The following is an 11,139-nucleotide window of genomic DNA, read 5'->3' as shown; positions in this document are numbered from 1 at the left end:
ATGGAACGCGCTTGCGTGAGCCCGTGGTGCCGCGCGTACTTCTGGGAATCGTAGTCCCCAGGTTCGGGCCTCTCTTTATGGCGCAGGCGTATTCAGATTGAGACCGTTTTACTATTAATGCGCATGTCCCGGGAGGCGGAGTGGTGAACTGCGCATGTCTAAGGGGTGGAGGTGCGGGCGAAAAGGCGGTGCACTGCGGAGGTGGGGCTTCGGTGACTTCGGGCCGTCGCGGACCTGCCTGCGAGAATGGCGGGTAGGGGGAAGCTAATTGCGGTGATCGGAGACGAGGACACGGTGACTGGCTTCCTGCTGGGAGGCATAGGGGAGCTTAACAAGAACCGCCAGCCTAATTTCCTGGTGGTGGAGAAGGATACAACCATCAATGAGATCGAAGACACTTTCCGGTACGGTAGCCCGCGAGGCCTGAATGGGACCCTCTGCCTTGGGTGGGAGCGCGGGGAGTAGGCGGGAGCGGCGCGGGGACCCGGCGGGCGGGGCCTGCGCTGGGCTTCCAGACCCCGATGTTGAGGGTCAAGGAAGTCGGTTCGGCCGCCCTTCCGGAGGAAGCCTCTGTGTTCCAAGTTCGCTTCTGGGGCTTGGGGGAACCCGGGCTTTGTCAAGTCCACGAGCTCATCTCTCACATGACTGTGTGTCAGGGAAGAAGGGGAACAGAGCTCATGACGGGCGCCGCCCCTCGGCCCAACCTGCCGCAGGGTCAGCTTCGCCCCCGTTCACCTGTAGAGCAGACCCCCAGCATTGCTAGCACTCGGCTCTTGTGGATTGACCCCTAAAGGAACCACACACTCATGGGAACACCTAGGCGGTGGGGTCGGGCTTTCTTGTATTTCCATGTCCCTTAGAGGCTCACAACCATCCTGTAAACTAGGGGTTATCATTCCTCTTTACAAGAGAGGTTAAGGCACGTACCAAAGTCACAACATTTGGAAGAGAGGGAGAGGGGATTTGAACCCAGTCCCAACTCTCTTAAGCCAGGTCCACGCTTTGCTTGTACAGTTCTCTCTCTCTTAGAATTTCCCATTGTCCTGAGCACAGCAGGCAGAATATTAGGACAGTATCCTAGTTTCTGCTAAGACCTTGCATTTGAAGTCCTCATTTCTTCTCCTGGGTCACGAGTGATAGCTTCATAGTGTGAATCCAGGCATGTTCCTTAATCCAGGAGGTGTCCTGGTGACTTGAAGTGAGAATGCCAGCCCCCTATGCTTTCTCACCCCTTTTCTAAGGCCCCTGTTGCCAAGTCTCAGGGACGAACCATGCTCACCTGTTTTCCCCTACACAGTCCAGCCCTGAGCTGCGGGCTGAGACTGGTTCCTGCTGCCTGGGGTATGGGAGGCCCTGAACTGGCCTGATCTCTAAGCATTCTGGTAAAGTGACCCAAGTTGTCATGGGAGAAGGACAGAGTTTACTCCAAGAACTTTCCATGTTTCTATCCAAAGGGACCCAGAGATCATCAAATCTAACCTGCTCTAGTGCCTGGCACAGAGCAAGCGCTCAATAAAATTGATTTTTAATATTTTACTTAATGCATGGGTGATCACAAAGAAGGGAGAGCGCAGTGCTAGGCTCTCTCTCTGGGGGAAAGTATGATTTTCCTCCTCTTGTGTTGTATTCTTGGCTCACACCAAACTTCCCCCCGATCCATCCCCCACCCTCATCAGCATAGACCTTAAAGCCTTTAGTGGTCTCATCAGCCCCCTTAAAAAAAATTTTTGTTTCGTTTGAAAAGTTAAAGTATTCATGTGGTTTGCAAATTAATATTTAAAAGGTATAAACATTGAGAAGTCTCACTCCCATCTTCCCCCCCCCCGTCTTTTTCCACTTCATTACCTCCCTCCTCCACTCCTGTAAACACTTAATTGCTTATTTGCCTTTCTGCTTTTTCTTCATGTACATACAAAGGGACAGGCATGCATATTCTTATCCTCTTTGCAACATACAGAATACACCAGCATGTGCCCTAATCTTCAGCACCAATTCACTTGGGAGCCTTCCAAGCAGGGGAGGGAGAAGCCAACCCTGACAGCCAGGGCCTTTAGGTTTTTGAATTTGATCCTGGTTAGAAACTCTCCAGAGTTTAGCTGGCAACCTTTGCCCTTGAACTCTGCGGTTTCTGGGTCAAGCCCATTCCCCTCTGCAGCCCAGCCTCAGCACCTCTGAGTGGACTGTCCTCGAATCCCTTCTCCTCTCTCCCAACAGGCAGTTTCTAAACCGGGATGACATCGGCATTATCCTCATCAACCAATACATCGCAGAGATGGTGCGGCACGCACTCGACGCCCACCAGCGCTCCATTCCAGCCGTTCTGGAGATCCCGTCCAAGGAGCACCCCTATGATGCCGCCAAGGACTCCATCCTGCGCAGGGCAAGGGGCATGTTCACGGCTGAGGACCTGCGCTAGGGCCCTCCCCACAGCCATGCAGCCTCTCGCCAGGCTTGCCATCAGCCCTTCTCTAAGTTGTGAGCCTCTGATTTCCAGTTCCCAGCCCCCTGCCCCTTCCCATTCCACTGAGAGCCTAGGTGAGGTGCTTCCATGTTGCTGGGGCTCTGCCATTAAAGTCAAGGCTGCTTAGGGAACAGGAAGCCCGAGTGTCTTCTCTCCACTACCCCTCTGTGCTGTTACACAGTGTCATTGTTGATGTTAAATTAAAGTAATGTTCTTGTTTCTCTCCAAACTGAGGCTGGGTGCTACAAAGGACACGCATGGGATGAGGCGGTTGGGGGGATTAGATTGGCAGGGCCAGAAATGGTTCTGCCAAAGATACGGGCATAGAAAAGTTGGACCAGAAAGATGGTGCCAGGAGGTTGTGACTCAAGGATGGGTCCTTTGAATCAACAGCGACCAGCTCTGGTCGGGAGGAATGGGAGGAGGTTTGTGCCCAGGCCCTTGGCTCCCCCACTTCAGTCTCTCTGGGGCTGGGAAGGGACCTGACCCGAAGGGATGGAAGCAGAAACACAGGAAACCTAGAAGCCTGTGATACCAGACCGAGCCGGGGTCCTGCAAGAGGTTTGGAGATCAAGGCTCTTAGCTGGTGGGCCCTGGCCTGAGGTTGCCTCTGGATCAAGGCATGTGAGGTCTGCCAAAGGCATGGCAAGTAGAACCCTGGCCCTGTGTGAGGTGAGGCTTGGTTGCCAGGTGACTGTCCGTGGCAGCCCCCTGCTGCCAGAAGGACGCTGCTTGCTGTTGCTCAGCCCTCAGCTGCAGCCACCCTGCCCCTTCCCTGGCTACCATGTCGCGGCAACTCAACATGGATACGCTGCGGCAGAACTTCTGGAAGGAGGAATATCTGCGGGAGAAGATGTTGCGCTGTGAATGGCACTGCAAGTATGGGTCGATGGTGAAGGCCAAGCAGAAGGCTAAGGCTGCAGCGCGCCTACCCCTCAAACTGCCCACCCTGCACCCCAAAGCCCCACTCCCGCCTCCACCTGCCCCCAAGGCAGTGCCTACCGAGGCCCCCAGCCCTGCCGCGGAGACTCCTGTTCGGTCAGAAATGCTGCCGGTCCCGCCTGCCACCCGGGCCCTGCTGTATGAAGGCATCTCCCACGACTTCCAGGGCCGCTACTGCTACCTCCACGCCCGAAAACTGCACCTGCCAGAGATGCGCTACCTCTTCCCCATCACCACCAGCTTCACATACGGCTGGCAGCTGGGTGAGCCCCAACCTCTCAAATCACTCATCTCACGGACACGGAGCCCCTGCCCTGAGCCAGGCCGTGCCGTCAGCACTAGGCACACAAGACGTGGATGGGGTTGTCCATTTTAGTTGGGGGGGTCTAGGCCGTAAAGAGGACCCGTCTGATAAGGACAAGTTCCATGATGAGACTAGGGAGTGATGGGGGAGATGGGCAAGGGACGTGTGAGGCTTTAGACTGGATGGTCAGGAAAGGCCTCTCTGGGGACCCAACGGTTGGAAGCTAAGTGACACGAAGGAATTTGGATTCCAAGTGGGAGACGAAGCCACGGAGCGTTTTAAGCCGGTCAGTGGTACTGGTTGGGTACTAACTCTTCTGTAAGTAACGGGTTTTTCAGGGAAAGAGTCAACTCTGGCAGCTGAGGTCTGCATCTGTGTTGGGTCATCCTGGCAGGAGAGGACGGTGGCTTGGGCTAGGGTGATTAGCGGTAGAGCCGAGGGAGATTCAGGCTATGTTTTGGAGGAGGAATGAATGAAGCCTACTGATGGACTGAATGAGTGAAGGGGAAAGAAGACCGTGGTGAAGCCCCAGTGTTTGGCTCAAGCACCTGGACAAGAAAGATGGAGAGGAGCAGGGTTGGGCGCGGGGGAGGGGGGTGTGAGGACAGGTCAGCCCTGACCAGGCTGGAGGGGCCAGCGAGGTGGCTGTGTATGGAGGTCTCCCTGTGGAGTGAGGTCAGAGCTGAAGATGCAAACTTGGGGGTCATCAGAATGTAGGTGCTATTTATTTATTTATTTATTTATTTATTTATTTATTTATTTTAAAGATTTTATTTTATTTATTTGACAGAGAGAGACAGCGAGAGAGGGAACACAAGCAGGGGGAGAGGGAGAAGCAGGCTTCCCGTGGAGCAGGGAGCCTGACGCGGGGCTCGATCCCAGGACCCTGGGATCATGACCTGAGCCGAAGGCAGACGCTTAACGACTGAGCCACCCAGGCGCCCCTGTAGGTGCTATTTAAAGTCTGAGGTCGGGTGAGCTCACCCAGGGAACTCCAGATGCTGGAATCTGACAGGAGAGGCAGGGGCACAGAGAGGGGTAGGGAGATGGTGTTGGTGGGAAGGCTGTCCCTTCTGGACCGAGTCTGCTTTTTCTGTGAGGCTGAGAGTCGAGGTCATCCTCTGGGGTGGGGGTGGGGGGCAGTGGTGTAGTTGGAGATACAGAGTTAAATGGCATAGGAAAGGGAACACGCCTGGGAGTGTTGCGGGATTGCTGGGCGATGCTGTGTCCCTTGCTCCTTGTGCTCATGAATTGTGAACGAGGCTACTCAGTCATGGGTTTTTCTCCCCACGCTTGAGTGCCTGGGCGGGAAAGGCAGATGGTTGGGGATAAACACAGTTGATGTTTTTGCCTAAAAATTTCCCCCATTTTCTACAGGGTCCTAAAGGGAGGGGAAAAGAGGAATTTTCCCAAAAAAGCAGGAAGCAAGTCCCAGAAGAGCAGGAGGTAGAAGGAAGCCCTCTCTCCCCCAGGGACGTCTAGCTCTGTCTGTCCCTGTGACCAGCCGTGCTGGGGGTCCCACCACCCGCTCTGTGGAGTCTGCGGTGGCGGAAACGATAGCAGGGGGCGGACTGACCAGTCCTGCGGTCACTGCTGCTCTGGACCCCCAGCCAGCTCGCTGTTTGCCCAGGCTGGTGTTCCTCAGAAGCACCTTTTATTCTTCCACACTTCCAAAGTGGATACAGTACAGGCAGATTCCTAGGGCTCCGTAGACAGGGCTCCCGTGGTTCCCTTTCCCAGGACCCATTCCTGGCCTCTGACATCTTTCCACAGGCCCCCCAGTGAAGCAAGAACTGGTCTCCTGTAAGATGTGCCGCACTGAATCGTTCTTCCGAAAGAATGGGGCCTTCTCGCTGCTTGACCCTCAGGACCTGGCGCTCTGAGGTTGGCGGGGCAGCGGACTTAGGGGAGGAAAGAAGAAATAACACGCCTCCTGGTGGGGCTGAAGCTGCGGCGTGTGTCTGTGTGTCTGGCCTCCGAGGCCCTGAGGCAAAGTTCTGGGCCTTTCTTGGAACTACCTCTGTTCTGCCCTTGCGGGCCTGCGGGTCGCCGGCTTGCGTTTTCCTTTGAGCATTCAGCAGTGACGCGAGGGGGCCGGGAAGGGTGAGCGCTCCTCTCCAGCCCAAGGCTCCTCGGCGCCAGGGGGCCACAGGAGCTGCTGGAAGTTCTGGGTGTTCCTGGAAGAGAGAGGCCTGTCATCCCAGAGAAGGGGACCCACTCCCGCCCGGTCGGCCTCCCCGCCCTCCCCCCTCACCTGGCCCCGAGGGCCCGCAGCCGCCACGTCCTCTCCCGGAGCGCTCGCTGCAGCTGCTCCCGCAGGGCCCGCCGCTGCCCCGCCGCGTCCTCCTGGGGCGGTGCCGAGCGCTGAGGCCCCGGCCTCCTCCCCCGCGGGCCTGGCGGAGCCGCCGGCCGCAGCACCCGGGCCGCCGCGCCCCTGCCGCCCTCAGTCGGCGTCCGTGCGGGTGCGCGGGGCACGCACTCGGGAGGGACCCGGGAGGCGCCCAGCCCGCCGCCCGCCCGGGCAGGATCGCGGGGGCCCCGCCGCCTTCCCCCGGGAGGCTTGCCTGTGGCGGGAGCCGGGCTGCGCTGGGTGGGGGCCCCAGAGGGTGCACCCGGCAGTGGCGGTTCCTGGCGAGGCGGAGGCGTTCCAAGACCTGGGGGAGGCGGCTGTCAGCGGCCGGCCGCCCGTCGTGCCCCTCGCGCCCCAGGCCGGCCCCGCGCGGTGCAGCTCCAGCAGCCACGGCAGAGCCGTCTGCCGCTGCGCCGCGCTCACGCCCGCCGACGCCTTCTCCCGGCCGGGCAGCGCGGGCCACGCGGCCTTCGAGGCCTCCGGGGCCTCCGCGCCGCGCCCGCGCCCGCGCTCCCCGACGGCGCCCAGGAGCCTAGCGGAGCCGCCGCGCACCTGCTCCGCCGGGCCCGGGCTTCCCTCCGGGTCCTGAAGCCAGTGCGGGTCGCGCAGCAGCCCTGGGCGCCCCGGGAGAGCCGCGGGGTGCTGCTGCTGCCCGGAGCCCCGGTGCCTGGGAGCCGCGGCCGGGCCGGGAGCCTCGGGGGTAGGAGGGGAGGCCGCGCCCGCTCCCGGACGGCCCTCTGCTCTCCCGCGGCCGGTGCCGACTCTCGGCTCCCGCCGTCGGTTTTGTCCTGCGTCAGCTGGGTGGTCCTTTCCCCGGAGCCAGGGCTCTCCCTTCCCCCAGGCTGAGGCTTCTGTTCTCCCCGGGACCTGCAGAAATCCCTGGAAATGCCCAGGGAGCCGCCTTCCTCGGGGGGCTGTGTAGGCGCCTCTCCCTCAGCCACCTCCCAGGCTTGTGAGATGCGGCCTGGGGAAGTCTGAAGGGTCTTCACTTCCCGGCCCGGAGGAGTCTCCTTCCTCGGCTCCTGGAGAACCTCTTTTCTCTGGCACTCAGGGCTGTTTCCTCTTTAACCTTGAGGAGACTCACTCCTCTCACTCTGGGGAGCCTCCTCCCTGGGGTACACAGAGACTTCCTCCCCCAGAGCCCGAGTGGCCTCCCGACTCTGACCCTGGTGTATCTTCTCTCTCTGTCTCTTAGGAACTTCTTCGCTCTCCCCGCTGGGGGCCTCCCCTCTCTGACCCTGGGGACGCTCTTTCTGCTCTTGGGGATCCTCCTCTCTCTGCCTCTGAGGAATCTCAATCCTCAGCAGTTTCTGAAGTTCTGCTCTCTCCTGGCCCAGGCTTCAGCCCAGCCCCACAGGGGGATCTTGGGGTTCTGACAGGCCCTGGGAGGGCAGGCCTGAGGGCCTTGGGGCTCCCTGAGTGAGCTTCCTCCCCCATAGGCTTGTGGATGGCCTCTGGGTTGTAGGTCCTGCTTGTCTCCTCTCTCCCCTCTGAGCCAGGTCCTGGGAAGGAAGAGCATTTGGGCCCAGGCTTGTGAGGGAATCCCCATACCTCAGCCACTTTCCCCCCAAGGGACCCTGGAGACCTCAGTGGCTGTCCCCGTGGACCTCATTTCCATTACAGCCCTTGCCTGATTCCTGAACTCGTTCAGCCTACTTTACGTGGTGTAAAAGGTGCTTTCAGTGAGAGTCCCTTCTTCCACCTGGCTATAGGAGGTGACATCACCTCCCCCCGGTAGCCTCCTCCCAGGCAGGCCCACCCCTGCTAGCCCCAATCTGAGAGGGCCTTTGCCCAGAACACTTTAACTCTTTCACCTTGAACTCAGAGCTTCCTGGGTCCCCAAAGATACTGCTGGTGGTGGAGTTCGGGTCTTGTAAGCAACCTGAGGGAGAAAGGCCAATGTCAGGAACGCTCTGCTCATGTCCCAGCCCCTCACACACATTCCACCTGAACTGGAACCAAGAAGCCTAGGGAGTCCCCAGCACATAAGGGGAAGGGGATGCCCTCAGGACCAGTGTTTGAACTTCAACGCTGTCACAGTTCATCCGTCCACCTTTATTCAAACTACCTGCCATGTATCTGCTTGTTGGATTTGCCTGTCAACAGCCCACCACATCTTCCTCATCCTCCCAGCCAAGGCAGAGCACCTCAGAGGGACCTGCACACCCTTGTCCTCAAAACCACCGGGGGATGCCTTGGGGGCGGGAAGGGCCTGTTGGCCAGGCTTGTCAGTCCCTTACAAGGACACCCCACTTCCTCCTGGTGGGCCCCTCTAGGCCCGTAAAGAAACCCACGGTAGGCACCTTATTTTACTGTTATTAAGAAAAGTCCTCCTTAGGTCTTTCTTGGTTGCTGACAGTAAAATCAAATGAAACTCAGGAAATGAAATTTGAGGCTGGAGCCGGCCCTAAAAACTGCAAGTTTCATAATTAACAAAAGAAATCTAAAAAAAGAAATGAAATGTCTCTGCTCCCTTGCAGATGTGCAGGAAAGAGAGTCCTTCTGCAGCCCTAGAACTAGTTAAAAGAACTTGATTTCGTAAGACCCTAAATGGAGAACTGTCACAAGAATATTCCATCTTTATGCAATGTGGATGTGTGAATATTCACAAAAGTAACCAAATGGGTAAGTTCTTTGTGACCATGTCTTTTGAACAAAGGAGTCTGATAAGACTCCCAAGCCTTTAGAAATGATTGCCATGAGGGGCGCCTGGGTGGCTCAGTCGTTAGGCGTCTGCCTTCGGCTCGGGTCATGATCCCGGGGTCCTGGGATCGAGCCCCGCATCGGGCTCCCTGCTCGGCGGGAAGCCTGCTTCTCCCTCTCCCACTCCCCCTGCTTGTGTTCCCTCTCTCACTGTGTCTGTCTCTGTCAAACAAATAAATAAAATATTAAAAAAAAAAAAAAAGAAAGAAATGATTGCCATGAACACTGAACATGACCCCCAGCCCTGTGCCCTCACAATTCTGATCTGTTGTCTTACTAGAGAACTTATTCCTCTGGTTATAATGTTGTAACTGAGGCCTCTGTATTCCCAAGAGATCTTTTACTTGTAAAAATCTCTGCCAATCAGAAAAAACAAGCATTGGCTCTTTGCTTTTCTCTCACGTGCATGATGGAACAATTAGAGGCTTCTGGCTCAACTAGGTTTATTTAACAAATAATGTGAGAGTCTGGTTCATTTAAATTAATAGGTCCAGGGTTCACAGCATCTATCCCATGGAATTCTAATTGCCTGTTTATGGTTGCACTCTCACTAAGCTGTGATCTCCTCAGTGACAGGGACCAAGGAGTGGGGCCAAGTCCATCCTGTGCTCTGTATGTTCCCAGTGCCTGGTGTGTGTGGGGGGGGCAAATAGGTGACAGGTGCCGCCGTTCCATCCCTCCTCCCTGGGCCACCACGCACAGTCATTCCATCACTCCCTCCCCTGAGCCCCAGTTTAGCTTCGGAATCCTGGACCCCGTGCTGGAGACAGCTGGTACCGAACAGGCGGAATTGGGACATAAAATAAAACCTACTTCTTGTCCCCGGGTGCTCCTCGGCACCCAATGAAAAGTATGAGATGAAGAATGAGTGAGAAGGGGACTGGGATCCTGGCACTTGGGATGAGGACTTCCCACCTCCTCCCGATCTTGTCTGGCCACCCAGCCAGGGTGTCAGCATACGGGGTGTGGGCTCTGCAGGCATAGCAGGGCTCCCCCACCTTGGGTCTCCGTCACTCCTAGCTTCACCCAGATCCAGGGCCGACGATGGGTCAACCGCCTGCCCCCTACAGGAGTCAGAGGCTGCCTCAGAATCGGCTCTTGCAGCCCATGGGCTCTAGAAAGGGGAGGCAGCCTGTCCGCCAGTCCCCCCACCCCAATGCCTGAGCCCAGTCCAGGGCGGCCTCTCCCAGCCCCTGCACCCACCCCTCGGTCCCAGGAGCTGGAACGTGGGGGTCACCCTTTCCAGGGGCTGTGGGGCAACCATATGGGTACAACTGAGTGAGGACCCCAAGAGGAGCCTTGGGCATTAGGAAGAGGGCCTAGGCAGGACTGTGGAAGGAGATAGGAAAAAGGATCCAGGGCTTGGCCCTTTTGTGTGGCAATACAAACTGGACAGAATTTCCTGGGAGAAAGACTCACCCCTCTGGAAGCTGATGGTTCTGGCTCAGAGAGTCCCCAGCCTGGGGCAATGGGCACAGCCTGGAACTCTGGAAAGTTGGAGGGTGCCCTAGTCCACAGGTGGGCTAGGGTAGGCACCATTTAAGATGGCCCAAATCATCCCTCCTCCTGGTACCCTTGCCCATGTATGACCCTGCTCTCTTCCCCTCCTTGTGAGGAAATGGATCGCTCCTGCCCATTCGAGCCTGCAGATGAGATGAGACTGCTGTTCCGGCCAACAGGGTCGGCTGGACCCTCCCTTACCGCTAACACCCCCTCTCGCTGCAGCTGAGGATGCCTCGGCTCTCAGAGAGGGCTGCCAACCTGCCCAAAGAGCCTCGGACAGTTGGTAACTGAGAACTGGGAGGCACAGTCCCAGGTCCCAGTCACCATAGCACCCTCCCTCCTAGAGGGGCCAGGCCAGCCACCAGCCCTGGGGGAAAGGGTCCGTGGACCCGGGCATCAGTGCCTCTGCCCTCAGGAGCCAGCCATGCAGGCTTGCTTTCCTCCCACCGTGCAGCCGTGTCTAAAGCCTTCGAGATGTCACCACGCCGTTGATTTGACCAAGATAGTCATTAATTGCAGGTCCAGGCACCGTGTTAACCCCCTTACATGGATGAGTTCACTGGTGCTCCCTTTGTGTAAGATCGATTATCTTCCCCATTTTGTAGCTGAGGGAACAGAGGCTTATGGTCCCCAGGGAGCATCAGACCAGAGAGAACCCAGGCCCATCTGTGTCTGAAGCCCATACTTCTTCCTCTTCCCTCGCCACCACCATCACCCCGATGTCACACCGACCCCCCTTGCCTTCAGCCAAGCCCCCCGCTCACCCAGCTGGTCCGCCGCTCAGGGCCCCCCGCCCATCCCACCATGGGGCTTGCCGCACTGACTCCGTACACACTGGGCCTGGTCCCTCAGACCGCAGAACTTGGCCCAGGGGGG

General features: G+C 57.8%; 2 protein-coding genes and 1 long non-coding RNA gene across 3 annotated transcripts; 2 read left to right on the top strand and 1 right to left on the bottom strand.

Moving 5' to 3' along the window:
• Nucleotides 1–148: 148 nt before the first annotated feature.
• Nucleotides 149–2,690, top strand: ATP6V1F (ATPase H+ transporting V1 subunit F). The gene is made up of 2 exons (XM_006751402.2): nucleotides 149–404; nucleotides 2,215–2,690. The coding sequence occupies exons 1-2, from the start codon at nucleotides 247–249 to the stop codon at nucleotides 2,414–2,416; spliced, it is 360 nt and encodes a 119-aa protein (XP_006751465.1). The 5' UTR covers nucleotides 149–246; the 3' UTR covers nucleotides 2,417–2,690.
• A 263-nt stretch (nucleotides 2,691–2,953) lies between these two features.
• SPMIP1 (sperm microtubule inner protein 1) lies at nucleotides 2,954–6,063 on the top strand. The gene is made up of 2 exons (XM_006751403.3): nucleotides 2,954–3,666; nucleotides 5,481–6,063. The coding sequence occupies exons 1-2, from the start codon at nucleotides 3,246–3,248 to the stop codon at nucleotides 5,588–5,590; spliced, it is 531 nt and encodes a 176-aa protein (XP_006751466.1). The 5' UTR covers nucleotides 2,954–3,245; the 3' UTR covers nucleotides 5,591–6,063.
• Nucleotides 6,064–6,266: 203 nt separating this feature from the next.
• On the bottom strand, nucleotides 6,267–11,139 carry LOC145716483 (uncharacterized). The gene is made up of 3 exons (XR_014139150.1): nucleotides 11,028–11,139; nucleotides 7,872–7,939; nucleotides 6,267–7,559 (listed from the first exon to the last, which is right to left on the bottom strand). It is a non-coding gene; the product is annotated as an uncharacterized LOC145716483 (long non-coding RNA).

The sequence above is a fragment of the Leptonychotes weddellii genome, chromosome 12 (assembly GCF_054177405.1).
Source record: "Leptonychotes weddellii isolate Sample4059 chromosome 12, ASM5417740v2, whole genome shotgun sequence".
NCBI classification, from domain to species: Eukaryota; Metazoa; Chordata; class Mammalia; order Carnivora; family Phocidae; genus Leptonychotes; species Leptonychotes weddellii.
The sequence above is the reverse complement of the archived record's forward strand: the minus strand, read 5'-3'. Positions and strand labels throughout refer to the sequence as shown.

What these genes read in the sequence shown, in the direction of transcription:
- SPMIP1 (XM_006751403.3), top strand. Translation starts at nt 3,246, where the DNA reads ATGTCGCGGCAACTCAACATGGATACGCTGCGGCAGAACTTCTGGAAG. An exon ending in CACATACGGCTGGCAGCTGG is followed by an intron (nt 3,667 to 5,480) that starts GTGAGCCCCAAC and finishes ATCTTTCCACAG; the next exon opens with GCCCCCCAGTGAAGCAAGAA.
- ATP6V1F (XM_006751402.2), top strand. Translation starts at nt 247, where the DNA reads ATGGCGGGTAGGGGGAAGCTAATTGCGGTGATCGGAGACGAGGACACG. An exon ending in GAGATCGAAGACACTTTCCG is followed by an intron (nt 405 to 2,214) that starts GTACGGTAGCCC and finishes CTCTCCCAACAG; the next exon opens with GCAGTTTCTAAACCGGGATG.